The following is a 23,764-nucleotide window of genomic DNA, read 5'->3' as shown; positions in this document are numbered from 1 at the left end:
ATTTGGGTTAGATTTTAGTTGCCATCGGCCACTTCTGTACTACTTATACGGAGCAAGAAAAAGCAGCCACGCAGCGTCTGCCTTCAAAGGCAAGACACTTTTGGCTCCGCCTCAGCTGCCTCCGACCAGCTTCCTCGGAAATGGGTCACATGACCCGACCATACACGGAAGAGCGTTCTCTTACAACCACGTGGTATTTGACACCCCCCCCCCCCCAAAAAAGACCAGGCGATGGCGGGCGGCTGGGGGTCCGTGTATGCTGCAGTGGGCGGCCTGTTGGGGGCGCTGGCGGCCTGTTCAGCCAAACTCGCTCTGGGCGCGGATTACTTGCGCGGAGTCTGCGTGGCAGCAGTGGGATCCGCCGGCGGCCCCTGCGACTGGGTAAGAGGCGCTTCCCGCATCCTTTGCAGAGGTGGGAGACGGTTTCCTGTGCCAGTGGAGGGCAACGGGCGAGAAGGCAGCCAGCCGGATCTCGGAGCTCTCTCTCTGCGGGAGATAGGAAAAGGTGCTCGTGAACAGGCATGCTCGGTCACACGGAATCGTATCAAGGGATTTATTTATTTCTTACACAAAGAGCCCTTTATTTCAACTAAATTGTCTGGATCACCTCACCAAACGCAATATTGCTTTCTGTCGTCCTTTGACATCCAACATTTTCTGTGCACACAGCAAGATTAGAGAAGGCAAAGGAGGCTCTATATATATAGAAAGAGAGAGAGAGAGGCATATATAAGGGCATGCAGCAAACACTTAGGATAATGCCTGTATACCCAAAGGTGCTCAGAAATCATCAGAGATTTTAAGTAGCCCTGTTGAGCCAGAGAGCCATAATCAGACCACAGTCCTGTTTATTAGGCTCAACTATACTTCAACAGAGCAGTGTGCAAGTTATTCAGAATTCTTTATCAAGATGGATTTTAAAAAGGGGGAGGAGAAAGGTAGCTTTTATATACAACTGCTGGTTTTTATATGGTTAAAAGATAATAATTAAGCCCCCCCCCCCCCCCACATGCACACACACATCTTCCCAGTAGCCTTTGGTACATTATTATTTTAGTACATGTTTATCTCACTGATTCATTTCCCAGAGAGCTCAAAGTAAACATACATCATTTGTCCCTTTTCTATTTTATCCTTACAACAGCCACGTGAGAGGGTTGATGCTAAGAGAAAGTGGCTAGTTCAATGCCATCCAGCAAGCTTTGTGGCAGAGTAGAGATTTGAACCTGGGTTCTACTCTAAGTATTCTGCCGCAATGGGTCTCTATCATGAAACCTGTTTTGCTCATCAATCTAATCACATCCTGTATTCTGTTTTAAGATTACAAATATAGGTTGGAATGTTTCTTTTTCAGGTTCTGAAATATCTCTTCCACCCCTCACTGGCCTTCATTTTTATCTGACCACCCAGCGTGGTGAAGCATTCTGGGTGATTTGAGAGCCTGACCACAATTTTGTGACATTTTTGTTAGTCCTTATACAAATAACATGACATCTTTAAAAGAAGCAGAAAGCAACCAGAGGAAAACAGAATAGGATCACAGTCGCTTGCTTCTAAAAATGGTGAGAATTGGAAAAAAGCTAGGTAACAGGTTTGCAAGAGGCCAGGTTCCTTCTTGCCTGTAATGCTGGATTCCAGAAAACTTGCATCATTTTCATGTGTTTGCATTGTTTGCCAGTTTTATAATCCTAGGCCTACTGAATTTATTGGACTTCTTATGGTATTTGATCACGGTTTTTTGATGTTTCATAGTCTGCCTTGAATCTCTGCAAGAAAGTTGGGCTATAAATAAATAAAGCTCAGGTGGTTTGTTGGGGATTGGACAGAATATTGGGAAGGTGATGTGGCCAGATGGAAGTGCAAGTAACCATCAATTATTGCCAAGAGGGGAGCAATTTTCTGAAGTCATTATGAACTTTTTAAAAAAAAATAACGACTCCTTCTGACTGGAGGAGAAAACCAGCACTACAGTAGCCCACATTGATTGTGCTAGTGCTGTGTTTGTTTGTTTTTCCTTTTATCAAATGAACGCTTGGAAGAAACAGAATAAGGACAGGGAAAACGGGGGAAAACAGTTGGTTGGGACAAAAATATCCTTGTTTGCTAGTAATAAGTGAAACAACAGTGTCACAAATACAAACTCCTTGTATAGACTGTCCCAAAGTGTTCCCCTTCTTCCTTTCTTTATTCTGCAGAGTTTAGTCTGCACTGGTTTCTGAAGCTGGGCATATTAGGGAAATGATTGACAACCACTTCCCACTCGGAGGACCAATTACATGAGGCAGCATCCTGAGTTTGCCTGCCATTTTATAGTGAGGGCACCACCCTGCAGATTTAAATCAGAAGAAATGACACAGAGCAGAGACAGGAGTTCCTTCTCCCTCTGCACTGTTCCTAATTAGAATCAGGCCCCCTCAGAGCCCCCTCAATAGGAACTCACTTTACAAAATTGTATGCCAAAATGCCCTCAAAAGAGGTTGGGGACTTAACAGGTGGGCAACTATGGCTTAAAAGGATCTAGAATATATATATACAGGATTTGACTTACAGAAATCTTACTAAATTTACGGAGGACACTAATTAAGTAAAACCATTATGCTTTTATTACAGAAAACTATAGAACACACATACAAGGTAATGGATACATACATCACACATACAGACCTAATAAAAATAGAAAGACATATACAGAGGTAACACAAGGATAAACAAACAGGGTGATAATTACTGATCGTAGTCTTCGAGGAAGGCTCCAATGGCGACGAATGAGGGAAAGGGGGGAAGGGACCCTCAACTGATCAGGTATCGGGAGCGTATCTAAACAGCAGGATTGGGATACTGTAAGATGCACACATGTGGGGAGTTGGGTCAGAGGTTATAAGGACTACCCTGAACCCTTAGGGGGTAGAAGGTGCAGGAGCGGATGACAGGTGGTCAGCTGGTACATGACCTCAGAAAAAGGGGAGGCTTTGAAGTGACCATAGGGGCTTGACTTGTGTGGTGGGCAGTGGCCAGTCTGTTTGGGGCACTTGATTGGATGCCCATATCCGACCAATAAGCAGATCTGGCCCTGGTTTCCTGGTTAGGTTTCCAGGTAACAGTGGGCAAGGGGGAGGCTCCAGTATGACAGTTAGGGCAAGGCATGGGTGGAGGTGATTAAACAAGCTATCCAAACTTATCTATAAGTGACAATAGTCAGATTTATACCTAAGGTGACACCCGATTTATACAAAGAACTCTGGCTCTGAGTGAAGCTGTTCTTCCTCTTCTTTACTCCTCTACTGGCACATCTTTTGTCTTGGGTTCCATTGGACAAAAGCTTAGGCAGTCTGGCAGGATCCACGCCTAAGGTAAGCTTGATTGCCTTATGCAGAAGTGACAGCTGTTGAGTACGTGAGCCTCTTGCTTCGCTGTCATGGAGTCTGGCACTGCAGGAAGATGGTCACTGATGATGTTAGCCTACCAACATGGCTTTCATGATCAAGGCTGGAAACAGCTTGTCCAGACAGTTCCTGGTGGCGCAACTTCTTCCAGTGCAACTGCCGAGACGGTACACGCACAAAGCGGCTGGAAACCCATCTGTACTTCTGGCTAGCCCTCTTCTAGAGATAGAGTGCTGTTGTAACGCGGAGGCTGTTAGTACTCACATAGGTCTCTTATATTCTGGTAGATAAAACCCACGTTTCCCGGCAGATGTGTGAGTTGAATCTCCAGGTACCCTGGCAACCAAATGGATGATTACGATGTCCGTATATTACTGAAATTAGGGGTCTTTTGCTCACAGAATGGTGGGATGAACTCAAGGATGCCATCTTGTCTAGTTTTGGCCCTGTGGCTTAACTTGTAAAGACCTGAGATGAGCAGAAACCTAAAGAACAGCAGTTCCAGAATGTGTGTTTTAACATTTTATTTTAAAACACATTTTGAAATGTTCTCTCAAAGGCGTCTTAGCATCTGTGACCATCTGAGGTCATTTTTCATCCCTTTTGACAGGTGCATGATTGTAAGTCTAGAAATAATGGCAAGGGGATCATTAACTTTGTTAACCCTTCTGCAGCCTTGTAGATGGGGGAAAGGACTATGATGCAGAGATCCTTACTATCTGCTCAGACTTTCTTTTCTACTAGAGTTTTAAATTAACAGGCATTGTGATTTTCTTTCTTTTAGTCACTGATAAGAAAGGTGTGTTGAAGAAGGCCATTTTCTCCAGCTAATTAAAAAAGCTGGTCTGTTTCATTTCATTTCTGTCTTTTGCTCTAAGAGAAAAGGAGATCCAAAAGTTGTTCTTTGTTGAGGAACTGGATCTTGGAACTGAAGGTTAACAGATTTTGTCCAGTCAAAGAACTGTTTGTACTAAACATTAACTATAATTGTTTATCAATAGAATAATTGTCAAGACAGATGTATACAGGTGAATTGCAAATCATTATTACCCATCCGTGATGCCACATGAAATGATTGAAGGTGCACTGATCTTAAGCCAGATAAGTGGAAAGAAGAATAAAGAATGAGGAGATAAGTGTGTAGTTAAGTACTGTTAAGTCACAGCTGACTCATGGCAACTCCCATGGTTTTGTAAGACAAGAGACATTCAGAGTTTATTTATTTATTCGATTTATATCCCGCCCTCCCCACCGAGGCGGGCTCAGGGTGGCTCACAACATAAAATCCAACAATCGGCTTAATAAATAGTAAAATATATTAAATAATTTACAAAAATTAAAACAGTAAAACAGAGAAATAGTTAAGCTTGCCATTGCCTGTCATCACATCATAGCCCTGGTTTTCCTTGGGGTGCGGTCAGACGTCCAAAAAATCTATCAGCAACCCATCTTTAAAGCGCCGTCATTTCGTATGTCAGATAATCCGCCGCATCCTGTTTTCCGATCAGACAGATGCTGCTCCGATGGCATGCCGTGTGGATCCCGTCCCCTGCTCGATCACACAGCGCCCTCCGGAACTTCTTTCAGATGGCGGCAATCCGCATTAGCGCAGGCGCAGTTGTGTTTGCGCTGGCTGGCCTAATTTAAAATGGTGCCAATCCAAAGTAGCGCAGGCGCGGTGCTGCGTTCTATGTTTCTTTCTGGCCGCATGCGCGTGTGTGTTTACCTGTTTGCGCAGGCGCACTGCTGCGTGATGCAGAGGGTGTGTTTCTGCTGAACGCATGCACGTTTGCAGTAGCGGGGTTTCCGGCTGTTTAAACCTTTTTTTTTTGTTTCCCCGGCAGCTCTATCGATATATCGATATATCGTTGTGTCGAAATGGAATCTGATGGCCTTGTCACATTAGCGTGCGCGCCCACCCTTCTTTTGAATTATCCAATCAGGCGGCAAAACAAAAGGCAGGTCGAGAGGGCACAAACTATGCAGGGCAAGAGCGCATAACATCTCTGTTGCATGGTTGACAGGGCGCATGGAGGAGTGAGCTCGCACACGTCTATCCAGGAACCGAAAAGCAGTTATCTGTATAAGCAGCCCCGTTCTCACATGTCTGCAGGCATTCTAACTCGGTAGACTGCTCGCTAACACGGACATTTCCCCATTTCAGCTACCCCTCCAGGCAGGGAGATGGCGACCGGCGACCTGACATGTCATGCGTCCCCTCGTTGCTGAGGATCGCGATGCACGCATCGCTTTTAAATGTGCCGATTCACACAGATGTGTTGCAGATGTGTTTCTCCGTTTGCACTACTTTTCGGAAAAGATCGCCTCACATACTGGAAATCTCAGTACTCACATATCGAAATTTCGATATATCGCTATTACGCAATAAACTAAAATATTTTTTTTTAAAAAGGCCGGCCACGCACACTAATAAGCAATTTTTTCAAGTTCCTTCCTTCGATGGCGCAGTGATATGCATTTTGTTTGTGGCGGGAAGCTGGAAGCGGGAAGCGCTGTTGCGACTCAGCAACGATTGCCCGTTCAGATGCTCCAGAGCGCTCAGGAAGCGCTCAGGAAGCGTCTTGTTCCGGATTAAAAGCAGTAGCAAATTAATCCGCGAGCAAGGCGCATCAGCGTGGGACGGCACGGGCTAAGCACGCTTGACAGATGCGGACGTGTGAACGTCCGGGTAAAATCCGACATGCTTGCGGGCTCAACTCATGCCCGTAGCGGGGGTTTTTGGACGTCTGACCGCACCCTAGGTGACCTCTCATCCAAATATGGTCCAGGGCTGACCCTTCTTAATTTGCAAGATCTGACAAGAGCCAGCTAGCCCGGTCAGGGCAGAAAAGCAGTTGCAGCCACTTAGGCCATATAAAGGAGTCCTAATGGTTTTGCCCCCTCCTTTTCTTCTTGATCTGCAAGTGATGATGATGAAAAGCTTTACCTGCTTGGTTTCTGAGAATTTGGTAGCTCTGAGAAGCACAGAAACAGATCTGAGTGGGTGTCTTTTGTTTTCTCATTGGAAATTTGCCCCTTCTTGGGCATCCTGAGAAGCATTGTTATGAAGCTGCATTCTAGCCCCAGAAAAACCTTTTTATATTCAAAAGCAGAGTGTGAGCTCTGTCATACCTTATTTGGAGGCAAGTGGTATAGAATTAATTGAGGGATCTGGAGAGCCCTCATCAACAGGAGTCTGTTTTCCCAGATGGATAAACAGTGGCTTTGTGGAGCTGTTTCAGGTTGAGGAAACGGTTGCCATCTGTATGGGTCCCAAGTGAACACATGAAGCTGCCTTATGCTGAATCAGTCTTTTGGTCCATCAAGGTCAATATTGTCTTACTCAAACTGGCAGCATCTCTCTACGATCTTGTACAGAGGGCTTTCATGTCACCTATGCCAGATTATTTAACTGCTGGGAAGGATACGGGTTCTGGTGGTCCAGATCCTTCTTTAGTTAGCAGAGTGCAAAAGGCTTTAATGCAACAGTGCTTGTATTGATCCTGACCATGCGGTTGCAAAGTTACAAAGTTTCCCAGAGCCAGGTTGAAACATTAAAATATCTACCTTATTCTAGAAATACGTGTCAGATAGTGCAGGGTGAAGAGTCAGATCCTATACTGTCTACCTGGCTGAGAGGAGCATCCTAAATCCCCATCTTGTGTGCAGGGAAGATGAAGACGGAGAGGGAGGTGAAATGGAAGGAAGTTGCTTTTCCCTAAAGAGTGTTGATCTACACTTCAAAGGGAGACTATGACAATAGAGAGTAAATAGGAAGATAGTATATGCCTGTCTGCCTGCCTACTCTGTGGTCACTTGCTTCTGGAGGTCTGAAAAATAGGGACACGTCTCACCAGTACACACAAAGGAATTGAAACTGGGACCTTCTGCATGCCAAACAGCTGCATGCTGGGAGCTCAAAGGGAGGCTTTCTGGAGTACATCAGTGAGTGCTTCTCTTTCCCTTGGGGAACATGAGAAACCCCAGAACATCCAGGAGGAGCCCCCAAGCTGCAGGTCCCACCCACACACCTCCAGTAGGCCACCATTTTGCTGACAATGGCATGGAGGAAGCTGCAATAGAGAGCTGGGGGCTTCTCATGTTACCCCAGCAGCACAGGAAGGAGCTGTACTATTGTGTATCATATGCTGCTGAGGGCAACTCAGGAACCAAGTCTAAGGGCTACACAACAAGCTCTGTGGGAGATCAAGAACTGGCTCTTTGTGCATTACAGTTTTTTCATAAAATCCAAGTTCAGTCCAAGCAACAGCGTTGGGCTTCATCCCTGAAGAAGACGACACTGGATTTATATTCCGCCCTCCACTCAAGAGTCTCAGAGCGCCTCACAATCTCTTTTATCTTCCTCCCCCACAACAGACACCCTGTGAGGTGGGTGGGGCTGAGAGGACTCTCACAGCAGCTGCCCTTTCAAGGACAACCTTTGGCTGACTCAAGGCCATTCCAGCAGGTCCAAGTGGAGGAGTGGGGAATCAAACCTGGCTCTCCCAGATAAGAGTCCGCATACTTAACCACTACACCAAACTGGCCTATGGTATTTTCCCAGTCAAAATGCCCTCTCAAGCTGCTATTTGGCTTGTGTGTGTTTTTTTTCTCCATCACATGGCAAACACCAGCTGCAGGAGAGGAAATTTTGATCAGAAAGAATATTTATTTAGTCCTTTATCCCAGTTTTGCCCCCAAGGAACTCAAGGTGGTGTTCATGGTTCTCCCTCCATTTTCTCCTCACCCTGTGAGGTGAGGCTGAGAGAGAATGCCAGCCCCAATGTCACCTAATATATTTCATGACAAGCAAGGCTTCCTGCCCATTCCCAGGACAGCTTTCTAACCTTCACACCACAACAGTGCAGTATCCCTCGGACATCCAGAACTGTTATTCCAGATAGACTGGTAGCTTCCCCACCCCCCAGCTTCTATACACTAAATGTCATTTTAAAAATTAATAAAACCCTGAGACATCCAACAGCAAACCTTTCACCTGATGTATGCTTAGCTTCTCTCCTCCCTTCCCTGACTTGTACTTGAAGCTGATTTGAACTTTGAGCACAAAAGCTTGGTAGCTGGCCCCCTTCAAACTAAAGGCATCTGAAGGTGTGGCACAGGCTGCTTAATCCTTTTAGAGAAGCAACACCTTTCTGTTATATTTATTTAAAGGACCATTTGTTTGTGTCCATTTCATGATTGATTCTCCCACTCCCTTTCTTCCTCTTCTGGTATTTTGTTGAGTCCACCTTATGTAAGCTTGCTTTTAGGCAAACCTGTGAAATTAGCCTTAACAAGGCCTTAGACGTTCACAGGGGTTTTCAAGGTCATTGGTGTGCATGCAGTTTCATCCCTTATAATACGTTGGGAACATGACATGTAGTCTGGGGGACAGAGAGGCTGTAGAAGGGATAGCTATAGAGTGGAGTTAATCATTGGGAAATTCCTCTCCGTCCCAGATCTCATTTGCAGGATGCTATAACCACCAGAGGCTCGAGCCCACCAATTTTTCTACTTCCTTTAATTTATTTTAATTTGTTTCCCTGCATTGACTCTCAGCTGCCTTCAGCATATTGTGTTTCCAGCTTGCTGGGAGTAAACTGTAGATGACTCGGGGAAGGCAATATCAAACCAATGTCCAACTGTAAAAATGGACTCCTACCCTATAAAAAGTCTACCAAGAAAAAGTCATGATGTGACGCCACCCCATGGGTCAGTAACAACTTGGTGCTTTACCTTTTATTACTTTTAACTACTGCACCTTTCTTAAATCTTCGTTCGCGAAGTCAAGCCGAGAGAGACTTTTAAAAAGTACGTTCAGTCTTAGGTTTCCAGCTCCAGGGTGGGAAATACCTGGATATGTTGGGGGTTGAGCCTGAAGGGAGTGAGGTTTGGGGAAAGGAGGGACTTCAGTGGGATATAATGGCATAGAGTCCACCTTCCAAAATGGCCAGTTTCTCCAGGTGAACAGATCTCTGGTGCGTGGAGATAGTAATAGTGAGAGATATCCACCCCCTGGAAGTTGGCAAGACTAGTTCAGTCTTCATCGGAATGGTGGACACAGGACTTTTAAACATATATATATATATATATATATATATATATATATATATATATATATATATATATATATATATATATATATATATATATATATATATATATATATATTTCTGCATGCCTGAAGAATCTCTCAATTTTGCCTGTGGGCAGCCCGATTCTAGTAAGCCCTCAGATGATAACTGTAAATTCTACTGTGGCTTTAGCTATATAACAGATCTTGGCTTTGCCAAGACTTTGCCCTAGGATGAAGTTAGATCTTTTGCAGCAGATATGTGTGACATTCACTCAAAAATTCATTTTTTCTTTAAAAGAAAACCAGTTGTGGGTGGTAGCAAAATTGCCTGGAGGAGCATTGCAGGTAGACAGGATGCTTCATGCTATTTCACAGGACAGTTTCCTGTTCAAAATTGTCCTCCTGAAGTTGCTTTTCCACCAGTGAGTGGAAAGAAGTTTGCTCCTGTACCAACATCACTTATTTGTTATATTTGTGAAGAGTTACTCAGGCAGTCCTTTAGGATTGCCAACCTCCAGGTGGTGGCTGGAGATCTCATGGGATTACAGCTGATCTCCAGGTGACCAAGATCGGTTCACTTGGAGAAAATGGTCACTTTGGAAAGTAGACTATATGACATTATACCCCATTGAAGTCCCCTCCCCAAATCCTGTATGCCACCTCCCAAAATCTTCTGTCTTCCCTCTGCACACAGATCCTAGGGCCAGGTTCTCCTGCAGCATGGTTTAAACTGCAGTGTAGGAAAAGCCAAGCCAACCCTAGAGTTGGGCTGGCTTTTTTCTAATCAGTATTTTTCTGCTTGAGTATTGGACCTGGGGGGGGGGGGGGAATTGGGATTCCTGAAAAATCCAAGATTCTAATACCAAATACCAAAATTTTATACCAATACCTTCCCCCCCCCCAGTCCAATAGCCCCGAGCGGAAAAATACCAGGGTGGGGGTTGCACATCCCTACTTCTGACTCATGACCTCAGTTCAGGTTGCCAGATCAAGATTGACTCAGCCTTCCATCCTTCCAAGGTTGGTAAAATCAGTACCCAGCTTGCTGGAGGTAAAGTGTAGATGACTAGGGAAGGCAATGGCAAACCACCCTGTAACAAGAAGTCTGCCAAGAAAACGTGACGTCATCCCATATGTCAGTAAGAACATAAAAATATACCCTCTTTCTCAACAGGCCCAGCTATAGGTGCCCTGACTTGCTGTGGCTTAATTGACAATGCTGACCCAGTTCTGATCTGTCCTTTTCACAAAGCTCACTGTCGCAGTGCCTTCCTCTCAATTTTATTTTTAAACATATTTAAATGTCCTTTCTTCAGGGACCTCAAGGCAGCACACAATGGTCTCCATTCCACCATTTTACCCTGATAACAGCTCTGTGAGGTACGTTAAACTGAGAATAACTGAGCCAAAGTCACCGACCAAGCTTCCATGACAGTGTAGAGAACTGAACCTGGATCTCCCAGATCATGGTCCAACATTTCAATCCTCACATGAAACTTGTCAGCATTACTGAAACATTTTAAGAAACTAATGTCTTATACTTTAGTCCCAAAATCTTGACCTTGTACAGGCTACTATTGAAAGAGGTACAGAAAAAACAATAATGCAGTTCAAATGTTCCTTTGTTCTTCAGTTACCCATCGTACTTCAAGCCGGATGCGGTGGTCTGGTGCTTGCATGCAATGCTGTTATGTGGACTTTCTTTGCCAAAGCCTTAAAATACTCCTCTTCTTCTGCAACAGCAACTGTGACGTCAACCGCTTCCAACTTCATCTCTTCTGTACGTACAAGAGACATCATAGGGCCTGCTCACATGATCAGCCAGAACATGCACCAACCACATGTATGTGGAGCCAGACTAAATTTTCCAGTGGCAGAATGACACTGTCCTGCCCTCCCCACTGCAGATCTCCAAAAAATGCTACTCCTGGGAGATTGAGGACCCTGAGGAATAACATGGGGGTGTGGCCTGCTGATAAAAATTGCCAATTTAGACAGGATCCAACCCAAAGTTCATTTAGTAGTACAACTAGTTCAGGACTTGGTGGTTTAGAAGGAAGTAACTGTTAGTGTGAACAGGGCTTGTTGACAGTTGTATTGTACCCTATTTTAAATACTTTGTTCTTCAAGAGTATAATATATGCTTCAGATATCTAGGTTCTGGAATAAAATTTTTAAATAGAAGCATTAATTTATAAGGGATGTGAAAATTCCTAAGTTCCAGAATCAAGAGAGCTTTTCCCAGTTTTATTTCCTTCAAAGAAAGCCAATTTTTTAACTGTCAGAAAGCACCCAAGTATGAGAAGAATATATCATCCGGACCTGAAAGGCCCATTTGTTTTGGTTTACAACAAATGCCATGCATGGTTGGAAATTCCAGATTAAAGGGGTTTAAGTGAGCATGGTGCTAATCAAAATTTATTATACTGGCTCATGGAAGCTGGAAATAAGAGTCTGTGTTTTAGCCTATGATGCCACTACCGGTTTTTCTCTTTCTTTCAGGCTGCTCTTGGCTATTTGCTTTTTGGGGAGACTCATGCCCTATTATGGTGGATAGGGATATCCATTACACTCTTTGGCCTTCTGCTTCTCCACACAGCCCCAACTCCACCAGAAGGACAAAGGCATCTGAAGGAAAAGAAAATATAGAAACATAAAAGGTACCCCTTGGACCAGACCAGTGGTCCATCTTGTCCAGCACACAGGACCCAACCAGTTGCCCTGGACAACTAATGAACAGAGCATAGAGAGCCAGAGTCTTCCCCTGATGTTGCCTCCTGCGGAGGTTTACTGCATCTGGATGTGGATGTTCCCTTTGATCTTCTTGGCTAGTAGCCACTGACAGACCTCTCATCTATCTAATTCTCTTTCAAATCCATTTGTACTAGTAACCATCACTACATGCACTGACATGGAATTCCACAGTTTAGTTACTTGTTGAGTGAAGATGTACTTCCTCAAAAAAAAAAAAAGGCCTCAAAGAACTTTCTGTTCATGTCACGAACAGGAAATCACACCAGAACAAAAGCAAGACTTCTGGCTTTCTCTAGCAATGGTTTCTCTAGTTTTGTTTGCATAGATGGATTTACTGCTGAGTGCTGCGGAGGCCAAGTCATGGCTGTGGTAAACTCCAGCTCATTGAACCATGAAGAAAGAGGGCTGTTGAGAAGGGTTGTCCTCAGCTCTCAGGTATGCTTCAGGAGTTTTGGGAAATAATGAGATTTAACACAGAACTAGAAGGTGGATATGACTTGGAGCTTTGTGAGATTCACTGGACCAAATGTTCTTTCTCAGTTTAATACACCACCACATCTTGCAGAATCATTTGGCTGGACTGCTGATTTCAAGTTTTTAAGAGACATACAACTAATTCTACATATATGTGCTCTTTACAATTAACAGGACTTGTGTGTATTTTGTACTCAAGAGACGTGTACCTGATGCAAGATCTGGTATGCATTACAAAGTAAAATAAATGAATTCTCCTTGAAACAATATGGTTAGATGCTTTGGGGGACACTGTATGGTATAGTCCATACAGTGCCTGTAAACCTGCCTTTGTATCTAACTGATTCCCAGACCTTTTCCTGTTCAGATCTGTGCATTAAAGCCTAATGATCTGTCAGAGAAAAGACACTGGGTTTAAGTCCCTTTCCCATCATTGAGTAATTGCGGGGGGGGGGGGGAGTGTCTTGAAAAGGTCATTCTTTCTTAGGCTGTCTGTGAAATGGGAAAAGAAAGGCCTGCTTCTGAGGATGTGATAAGGAAGTGTTAAACTGTTACCTACTGCAAATGTAAAGCAGTGAGAATTGCAAAGGAAGGATTCTGGGAGCAGGACCAACAACCTGCCATGCCCTTTGTAGTACCATGCAGGGCTTCTTTTGTAGCCAGTCCTCCCAAGAGCTTACAGTAGGCCCTGTAATAAGAGCCCTGTAAGCTCTTGGAGAATTGGCTACATCAGGGGTGTGTGCAAAGGAGTTCCTGCTACCATGACAGGAGAGAGGCTATGGGATCTTCTTTGCATATTGATCAATTCCTCACATCTCTGCTTTAAATGATCAAGTAGTAGATGATGTGAAAGACCTCTCCCTGAGACTCTGGAGAGCTGCTGCCAGACAGAGGAGACAATTCAGCAACAGTCCAAGGTTCTGTCTCAGCATAAGGCCAGTTTCTTGTATTCTTTGTCACCTATCAGAGGAAGAAGATGCCTTTATTTTGCTTCATGAGCTTCAGTGTAGATGGCCAGCTCAGAAGCAGTCGTGTGACACAAGGGGCAAATCGACTCTCACTTGATCCTTTATGGCAGTCCAGAGCCACTGTGGCTTAGTATTCAAGGTGCCAGTCTAGGATCTGGTTTGAACCCCCCACTCTGCTATAGAGACTACTGGGTGACCTTGTCCCAGTCACTTGTGTTCAGCCTATCTTAGCTTACATCATAGGTTTGTTGTTGTAAGGATAAAATGGAGGGCAGGGGGACAACATTGACAGCTGTATTGGCTCCCCAGGTTCACACACCTTTGGTATAGACCAGCAACAGAGGACCAGCTGGATGTAAAAATGAATAAGTGCAGTTCGTCTTGGCAGGCCCAGCTGTGACTGACATTTTAAACACATTTGCCCAATCTCAGCAAATTAGAAGATCATTTTTCACTCTGGGGCCTTTTGTACCAGACCCACAGCAGGAAGCCTTGACCAGGAAGAGCTTTTTTTTTTGTTTGTGGCTGCTGATGAGACTCCTCGAATAAAAGCTTAAAAGTGACCTGCAAAGCAAGGTGGGGAGTTGGGCTTTGTGTCATTTGTTATCTCTCTCAGGTGACAAAGAGGATTTCTTTTTCTGTTTCTCAAGTAAATAATCAAAGCTTTTGCTTAACCCTGGATAGATGGTGAAAGAGCTGGGAAGATTCTTGTAATGTACTGGGAGACGAGTCGTGGTGGAAGCTTATTCTTTATTCGCTGGTACATTACAGAACTGGGCAGACGCGGCCGGGTCCGCTAATTTATACATGCATCCCGGAACATCCCCTTCGCTGGCCAGCCCAATCCTGGCCAGTTAAACTTCCCGCCCTTGGTCTGGATTGGCGGGGCTTTCCCGCGCAGCGCACGGCGACCTGAGTGCGCCCTCAGGTCGCGCGGCGCTTGCGCTGAGTCCGATACTCTACACTCCTCCCCTCCTAGTTTAAACGACATAGTCCTTTAGGTACCCTGGTGTTCGGCGCTCCCGTGTTGATCTCCTCGGGGTTGCCGTCGGTGGGGGGCCCGATCCCGATGTGGGAGGCGCCGTTTCTGGCTGTTGCCCGCCCGCGTCGGGTACTGGCTCCGGTTCTGGTTCCGCGGCTCCGGGGGCATCATACGTTGGTAGCTCCTGTATTGGCGGCGCCTCTTCTGGCGGTACCGTGACCGGCGGTTCCCTGCTTTCTCCCTCTGCTGACTCCTCGGGTGGGGTGCGGCGGCGCAGCTGGTCGATGTGCCGTCTCAGCACCTGGCCTCCGGCGGTGGTTACCTCGTAGGACCGGGAGCCTGTCACCCTCAAAACCCTTCCCGCTAACCACTCGGGGCCGCTTGAAAAGTTTTTCGCATACACTGGATCGCCCGGGAAGAACCCTCTCACTGCCTCCCTGACCTCGGGGGTCCCGCGGACCTCTGGCGCCCTGTCCGGGTGTAGCCTATCTAAACGAGTGGTCAGTTTCCTCCCCATGAGCAGTTCTGCGGGGCTGAAACCGGTTATGGGGTTTGGGGTGATCCTGTTGTGGAACAGGAAGGCTGAGAGGCGGTAGTCCCATTCCCCTTGTACTATACGTCCCAGGGCTTCCTTGGTGGTCCGCACCATCCTCTCCGCCTGGCCGTTGGTGGCTGGATGGAATGGGGCGGACCTTATGTGCCTTATAAGGTATCTGTCGGTGAACTCCCGGAATTCCCGGGAGGTGAATGCCGTGCCGTTGTCCGTTACTAGTGTGTCGGGGATCCCGTGTGTGCAGAGGACCCTTCTGAGCGCCCGGACTGCTGCTGCGGTGGAGGTCGAGGCCACCGGGATTACCTCCAACCATTTCGTGTATGCGTCCACCAGTATAAAGAAGATCTGGCCCTGATGCGGCCCCGCGAAATCCACATGGAGGCGGGACCATGGCCGCCCGTTCGATTCCCACCTGTGGGTCGGGGCGGACGGCGGGTTGGGTCTGGACTCCTGGCATGGTTGGCACCTTCTTACCCACCCTTCTATTTCCTCATCCATGCCTGGCCACCACACGTAGCTCCGTGCCAGGGCTTTCATTCTCACGATGCCCGGGTGGGTCTCGTGGAGATCCTCTAATACCTGCCTGCGCAAGGGGGGGGGACCACCACCCTGCTACCCCAGAGTATGCACCCCTTGTGTGTCGATAGCTCGTCCTTCCTGGCCGCGAACGGCCGGAAGGCTTCTTCCGCTTTGCCCGAGGGCCACCCCCTTCCCACCCAGTCCCTGACCCGTGCGAGGACGCGGTCTCTCCCGGTTGCCCGAGCCACCTCGCTCGCGTGCAGGGGGCGCTCGGGGAGCGACTCTATGAGCATCACTCCGTGTGCCGGGGCGGGATCTGGGTCCGTCGCGGGTAGCGGGAGGCGGCTGAGGGCGTCAGCGTGACCCATCGCTTTACCGGGGCGGTGTATCAGCGTATACGTGTAAGAATTCAGGAACAGGTTCCACCTTAAAACCCTTTGAGACAGAATTTGGGGGGTCTGACGATCGGGGGCTAGGAGGCCGAGGAGCGGCTTGTGGTCAGTAGCGATGGTGAAGCGCCTACCGTAGAGGTAGTCGTTGAACTTATGCACCCCCGCCACGATCGCCAGGGCCTCCTTATCGATCTGGGCGTAGTTCCTCTCTGCCGGGGACAGAGTCCTGGAGTAGTAAGCGATTGGCACCTCCCCCCCGCCCGGGAGTTGGTGCCCTAAGACCGCTCCCACACCGTAGGGAGAGGCGTCGCAAGCCAGGATCAGGGGTAAGTTTTCATCGTAGTGATGAAGTACCGCGTTAGAGACCAGGAGGTCTTTCACCGCCTGGAACGCCGCTGCTTGGTGTTTACCCCAGACCCACGGGGCTTGTTTATCTAACAAACGGTGTAACGGCTCCGCCACGGCGGCCTTGTGGGGCAAGAATGCGTGGTAAAAGTTCAATAAACCTAAAAAACTCTGTAGTTCTGCTTTGCATTTGGGGGCAGGGGCTTGAACTATGGCCCTGGTCTTGTCTGCCGTTGGGTGAATTCCAGCCGCGTCCACGGCGAACCCCAGGAACTCCACCCGCGGAACTCCCAACAAACATTTCTCCTTTTTGACTTTCAGCCCCGCCGCTTGGAACCGTCTGAGGACCTCTCGCAGGCGGCAGCCGAACTCTCCATCGGTGGGGGCGGCGATTAAAACGTCGTCAAAGAAGGGTTGAACTCCGGGGATCCCTTTGAGAAGAGAGTCCATTATGCTCTGGAATATCCCCGGAGCTACGCTAACCCCGAACTGCAGCCGTTTAACCCTGAACGCACCCCTGTGGGTCACTATCGTCTGTGCCTCCGCTGTCTTAGCGTCGACCGGCAGTTGCTGGTATGCTTGTGCTAAGTCCAGCTTCCCAAAAACCCTCGCCCCGGCTAGTGCTGCCAGGACATGGCTGACTACCGGGACTGGATAGGGGTTGTCTTGCAGTGCCTTATTTATCGTGCACTTGTAGTCAGCGCAGATCCTTACTTCCCCGTTGGGCTTGACCGGCGTTACTATGGGGGTCTCCCATTCTGCATACGTTACCGGCTCTAGGACGCCCTGGGCTGTGAGGCGGTCCAGCTCTGCCTCTATTTTTTGTTTGAGGGCGAACGGAACGCGCCTCGCTTTGAGCCTTATGGGCCTGACCATAGGGTCGATCGGTAGGGTGATGGGCGGGCCCTTGTAGCTCCCCAAGGACCCGTCGAAAACCTCTGGGCTCCCGGCAGACCCCGTCGAAATGGCTGGTCTGCACGTGGTCCACTCCCACCAGCTGGATCCCCAGTGGTTTGAACCAAGCCAACCCGAGGAGTGTGGTCAGTTGGCGCTTGACCACTAGGATGTCTAGGGGCCCCTTAAAACCCCCTCTTTCTACATGCACCCGGGCCCACCCCACGATGTGTACTGGGTTCTTCTGAAAATCCCTCAGTACGAAGTCCACTGGCCTCGTTTGGAGGCGGCGGCTGGGACATAGTCTCTTGAGGGTTTCCTCCGAAATGATAGAGATGGAGGACCCCGAGTCTATTTCCATGATGCAGGGGGCGCCCTCGATTAGGACTGACATTTTGACCTTGTCTGGGGCCGAGAGGGGCAAGCTCAATACCTGCAGACTGGTGGATGCCGTCGTGTGTGTGTCCATGGAGTCGTGATGCGCTGACGGTTGGCGGCGGCTGTTCTTGGCCCGGCAAGCCCGGGCGATGTGGCCTGTCTTTCCGCAGCTGCGGCAGTCCAGGTTTCGGTACGGGCAGTCCCTCCGCTCGTGGGGGTCGCCGCAGCTGGCGCACCGGGAACCGGTGGTGGCGGTGGCCCTCTCCGTCGCTCGTTGTCTCGCGGGGGCCCGTGTGTCCGCTCTTTGAGGCCGCCGGAGCTGGAACGCTTCTTCCTCTACTCGGTCCTCCGGCTCCGTTTCTCCCTGGTGGACTGCCTCCCCACGTGGCTGGCCGTACGCCTTGGTGGCCCTTTCGAACGCCGTCGCCTCGTTGAAGGCTTGTTGTAGGGTGAGCTCCTCTTTTGCGAAGAGCTTCTGCTGCAGTCGCTCGTCCCGGAGGCCCCAGACAAATCGGTCCCTCAGGGCTTCGTCCCTCTTGTCGAAACTGCAGTTTCCGGCGATCTGCCGAAGGGCCGCTAGGTAGACCGCCGCTGTCTCCCCCGCCTTCTGGTCCCTCTTGTGGAAGAGGAACCGGCGGGCGACGATGGACGGTTGGGGCGAAAAGTGGCCCGTGAGGAGCCTCACGACCTCTCCGTAGGTCCTCTCGGTCAGCTTCGCCGGAGCGGAGAGACCGCGTGCGATCTCGAAAGTTTCTTCTCCACAGACGCTCAGCAGGACGTCTCTCTTTCGGTCGTCGTCGTCGATCAGGTTCGCCCGCAGGTAGCACGCGACTCGTTCCGTATAGGTCTCCCATCTCTCGGGGTGCTCCGGGTTGAATTCCGCAAGATGGCCCGTCGTTACACTCGGGTTCGCCATGGTGGCGGCGGGCTGTGCGGTCCTGCGGTCCCCACCTTCCTCGTCTCCGGCCAGGTCTGGTTCCCCTCGGGCGGCCGGACCTAGCTAGATCCCATCCTCGTCGCCAGTGTAATGTACTGGGAGACGAGTCGTGGTGGAAGCTTATTCTTTATTCGCTGGTACATTACAGAACTGGGCAGACGCGGCCGGGTCCGCTAATTTATACATGCATCCCGGAACATCCCCTTCGCTGGCCAGCCCAATCCTGGCCAGTTAAACTTCCCGCCCTTGGTCTGGATTGGCGGGGCTTTCCCGCGCAGCGCACGGCGACCTGAGTGCGCCCTCATGTCGCGCGGCGCTTGCGCTGAGTCCGATACTCTACAATTCTGGTAGTCAAGATTTCCAGAAACGAAGAAGTGTGATTTTTATGTGGGGGGGGCATGGGGGGGAGCTGAATCTCTTAAATGGAAATAGTAAGAAATATCAGCATCTCTATGGAAGGATTCTACATTTCAGCACTAACCAATAGAATTATGTTAGGCATGGAGTTGTAAAGAAAACAAACATTCTAGATATTACTAGATTTGATCGTATATTTCCCCAGTCCTATTACACAGAGCACCAGATGTACAGATTTTTTTCATTGCATTTATTGCAACAGAAGGATTCAGCTGCCATGTTCTCCTACCTAGCCTTTGTAAGCCTTAAAAAATTTCCATTCTGAACTATGATGGATTTGCTCAGCTTAATTCAGCCTAGAAGAAGAAGATGATGATGATATTGGATTTATACCCCGCCCTCCACTCCGAAGAGTCTCAGAGCAGCTTACAATCTCCTTTACCTTCCTTCCCCACAACAGACACCCTGTGAGGTGGGTGGGGCTGAGAGGGCTCTCACAGCAGCTGCCCTTTCAAGGACAGCCTCTGCCAGAGCTATGGCTGACCCAAGGCCATGCTAGCAGGTGCAAGTGGAGGAGTGGGGAATCAAACCCGGTTCTCCCAGATAAGAGTCCGCACACTTAACCACTACACCAAACTGGCCTAGTGAGCTGTGCCTGCATTTAGCTGTGTTGTCTGATCTTGGCAGCTAAGCAGGGTTGGCCCTGATTAGTATTTGGAAGGAAAGCCACCAAGGAAATCCAGGGTTGCGACACAGAGGCAGGCATTGGCAAAACCACCTTTGAAAGTCTCTTGCCTTGAAAACAGTTCAGGTTTGCCATAATTTAGCTGTGACTTGATGGTACTTCCTGCCACCATAACACTTGAGGTCAGAATGCCCTCTTGAGAGTCAACCTTGCTGTGCTGGAATCCTGCCAAGCTGCAAATCAATATATTGTTGGGATGTTATGAGACTGTTTTGCTTACGAAAAAGGTATTGACTGGAGTAAGAGGCCAGAGAGTCTGAAAAATAATGCCAGACACACATCTTGGATTTAGCCATGCTTCTTTCTTTATGTTGCTATCTTTTAAAGAAATTAGAAAAAAATCATATTGCTTGGGGCCTGTTCTTATTTTTCCATTGAAGAGCTAATTCTTATCAGAATTCTCCACCTTTACAGGCAGAAAAAGACTGGTAACTGCACAACCACCACTGGTTGGAAGCCCTGGCTCCTGAGCTGCCGTGTCTCCCCAAAAGTGCAAGCTGTGACAGGGAGCTGATCTGCACACCAGAATAACTGCACATGCAAATTTGGATTCTCCATTGGAGTGAATAAGGATGCCCTTGCAGATCCACACATGAATAGGATGCCTTGAATTAGAACAGATTACTAGGCAGTTTACAGCATAGTTAAAGCAATAAAAAACAGCTAGCACTAGAAAAAAACATGCAGCATAAAAACAAATTGAAATAAAAAGTATTAAAAGCAGCATCAAGTAGTATCTGTGCTTTAGAAATTATTCACTAGGCTGCAGGGAGAAATGTTTCACTAGCAGGATAATTATGCAAACTCTCAGGATAATTTTTTACAAAACTGTTTTGTCCAGTGCCTGGAAATTTGCAAGTTTAGCTCTAGGTGAGCATCTCTGGAAATGAAATTTCAGAGTCTCAGCACAACAAAAGAGAAGGCACTGCTGCTGGAACTGACCTGCTTTGCCTCTGGCAGGGGGGACACTTAGGCCACACACAAAAAAAATGTAATGAGCCCAAATGGGAGAGAATTTACTTCTGTAAGAACCACCTCCCTTCTTCTTGGTCAAGACTAATAAAAATCCAGTTTGTTAATGAATTCCTCCCTTGTGTTTTTTCAGTTCAAGGGTCCTCTGACTGATGAACAGGCTGTAGGGCAGTAAGGCTGTGCCACCAAATGCTTGCCTGAACAAGCAAACAAGATCTTTTGGAGTCGAAAGTCTTTTGCAAATCTTGTGCACATGTATGCAAGGTCTCAGAAATTTCTGTTAACTCTCTCTTAGGATTCAGAAGAAACCCAGATTTTACTGTTACAAAAGTTTCTAAACCCCATGGATGTATATGCATTGAAAAACATGTCCATCACCCCACAATAGTTTTGTGGTGGGGTATATAGCAGAGAACTGCAGTGGCCTTCCATTGATAGTGGAATGTCTGAGTCCTACTGAGATATTTATGACAACCCTTGTTCTGTAGTCTTTGTATAACTCTGTAGTCTCTTACCTACCCATATCTCTTCTCCTCCAATATTATTACATTTTTTAAAATCCTCAGTCATAGGCACTGAACTCAGTAGAATATAGGCAATATGTTGAGGTAATTGGGGACTTCCTACTAAGAAGGATGAAGGCCAAAGTGTGCAGATTGGACTTGTTATCTCAAGTATATTGTCTACCAGGTGTATGCATCTAAGATGTGACAGGAAGGCTAGAAAGACTCATTAAGCCCTTATTACCCCTTCTTGCTTATTCATGTGGAAACATGTTTGGCACAGCCCAAAACGTATTAAAAGAGACTTTGAGGATCTGTGTAAAAAGGTGAAGGACCTGGGATCACAGGTTGTGATTTCATCGAGGCTTCCTGTTGAAGGCTATGGTTTAAGAGAGAGAAGAATACTAGAAATGAATTGTCTACGGAGATAGTGTCATCAGGAAAGGTTTGGGGTTTTTTTGGATAAGAAGGGCTTTAAACTAAATCCTGTTGTAGGGGGAGACAACAATGATGCCAGTAACTAGATAAGAACACTAAAGATGTGTGTGGAGGGGCATATATGCAGGGTCCCATTTGCAGGTAAGAACAGAAACAGAGCATATAAACCATGGATCCTGATGTCTACACTAATGTTCAGAGTATGGAAAACAAGCAAGAGGAACTTGTCTTCATACACGAAGGGGACTATGACCTAATCAGCATAACTGAAACTTGGTGGGATGACACTCACAGTTGGGATATTATGATTGTGGGGTACAATTTGTTTAGAAGGAATAAACAAGGAAGGGAGGAGAAGCATGTAAGTTCTTACAAACCTGAGCCTGGAAAATGAGTTGACAATCTCTGGGTAAAAAGAAAAGGGGTAAGTAATAATAGTAATATTATGGTGGGGGTTTGCTATAGGCCACCAAGCCAGACAGAGGACTTGGGTGAGACAAACCTAGAGCAGATCACAAAGTCTTCAACGAGATGGGACATAGTGGGCATGGGGAATTTCAGTTACTCTGATATCCATTGGAAATCAGATTCCACTAAAAATGAAAAGTCTAATTCTTGTCTTGCTGACAGCTCCATTTTCCATGGAGAAGTAAACAAGGGAGTCTGCTACTTTGGACTTGATTCTCACCAGCAGGGAAGAACTGGTTGATGAGATGAAAGTAATGGGCAACATGGGTAATAGTAGCCATGTAATTCTGGATTTTGAGATTTTGGCGGTAGAAAAAAATGTATGTGGTCAGACATAGATTGGACTTTAGAAAAATCGAATTTAACAAACTTAAAGTTTTGCTGGGTAGAATCCCATGGTCAGCAGTACTTAAGGAGAAGGGAGTTAAGTTTCTTAAAAGTTACATGTTGTAGATAAAATCACAAATCATTCCAATGAAAAATGGGAGAAACCTAAAAAAGCCAGGTGACTCTATAAACAGATGCAGGCCTCAGATTCAGTGGGAGCTCACAGCAGCACAGCTTCTGGACCTTTCTGAGAGTTCCACCTCGTCCATTGAATAATATGTGCAGCTACATAACAATCCCTGGATGAGCTTCACCACCTATTTTTCTACAAAATGACCACTAGATTTGAGAATTTTAAAATACTCATTTAGGAAATAGAACCAAGGATGAATATAAACAAATAGCCAGTGCTTGTAGAGAGAGTGTTTGAAAAGCTAAAGATCTGTATGAGCTTGGGTTACCAAGAGATGCTAAATGCAACAAAAAGGGATCTTTGGTTAAAAGGGATGTTCAGAGGAAGAAAAAGGAAGCAGTATATTCATTACAAGGATAGAAAAAAACAACATTTTAACATGATGAAGGGTGGGCAGAACTTACTTAGCCTCCGTCTTCTGTTGCTGCACATGGTGAAGGCAGGGAGTGGGACTTGCAGCATAGGATAAGCATAGGGGTAGTACATAAACACCTAGTTTTAAAAATGAAATTAAGGCCTCAGAGCCAGATGAATTGCATCCAAGTTTACTACAGAAACTTGCTGGTGTAATTTTGGAGTGTCTGGCCATTATTTTTGAGAATTCTTGGAGGACAGGTAAGTTGCCAGAAGATTGGAGGTGGGCAAATGACCCCATCTTCAAGAAGGGGGAAAATGAGGATCCAGGTAACTATTGAACCATCAGCTTGACATCTATACCTGGAAAGGTTTTAGAACAAATAGTCCTTAAGCATTTAGAAAGGATGGCTGTGATTACTAAAAGCCAGCATCAGTCCCTCAAGAACAAGTTATATCAGACTAACCTTATCTCCTTTCTTCGGAGAGTTACTGCGTTGTTGGATCAGGGGAAGGCTGTGGGCATAGTTTCTCTTATCTCAATATGGCTTTTGATAAGGTTTCACATGATATTCCTGGTAAAATGTGGTTTGGATACTATTACTGTTAGGTGGATTTGTAACTGGTTGACAGATCATAGAGTGCTCGTTAATGATTCCTTATTCTCTTGGAGAGGAATGACATGTGGAATGCCTCAGGGATCTATCTTGGGCCTTGTGTGGTTCAACATTATATAAATGACTTGGATGAAG

At 47.0% G+C, this 23,764-nt stretch overlaps 1 protein-coding gene across 1 annotated transcript; it reads left to right on the top strand.

Moving 5' to 3' along the window:
- Positions 1-160: 160 nt before the first annotated feature.
- Positions 161-12,951, top strand: TMEM42 (transmembrane protein 42). Its single transcript, XM_060248104.1, has 3 exons — positions 161-381; positions 11,093-11,239; positions 11,962-12,951. Exons 1-3 carry the CDS (start codon positions 232-234, stop codon positions 12,106-12,108), a joined length of 444 nt encoding a protein of 147 aa, XP_060104087.1. The 5' UTR covers positions 161-231; the 3' UTR covers positions 12,109-12,951.
- The last annotated feature ends 10,813 nt before the right edge of the window (positions 12,952-23,764 follow it).

Source organism: Heteronotia binoei, chromosome 10 (genome assembly GCF_032191835.1).
Source record: "Heteronotia binoei isolate CCM8104 ecotype False Entrance Well chromosome 10, APGP_CSIRO_Hbin_v1, whole genome shotgun sequence".
In the NCBI taxonomy this organism is placed as follows: domain Eukaryota; kingdom Metazoa; phylum Chordata; class Lepidosauria; order Squamata; family Gekkonidae; genus Heteronotia; species Heteronotia binoei.
This window is presented reverse-complemented; position numbering and strand designations above follow the sequence as displayed.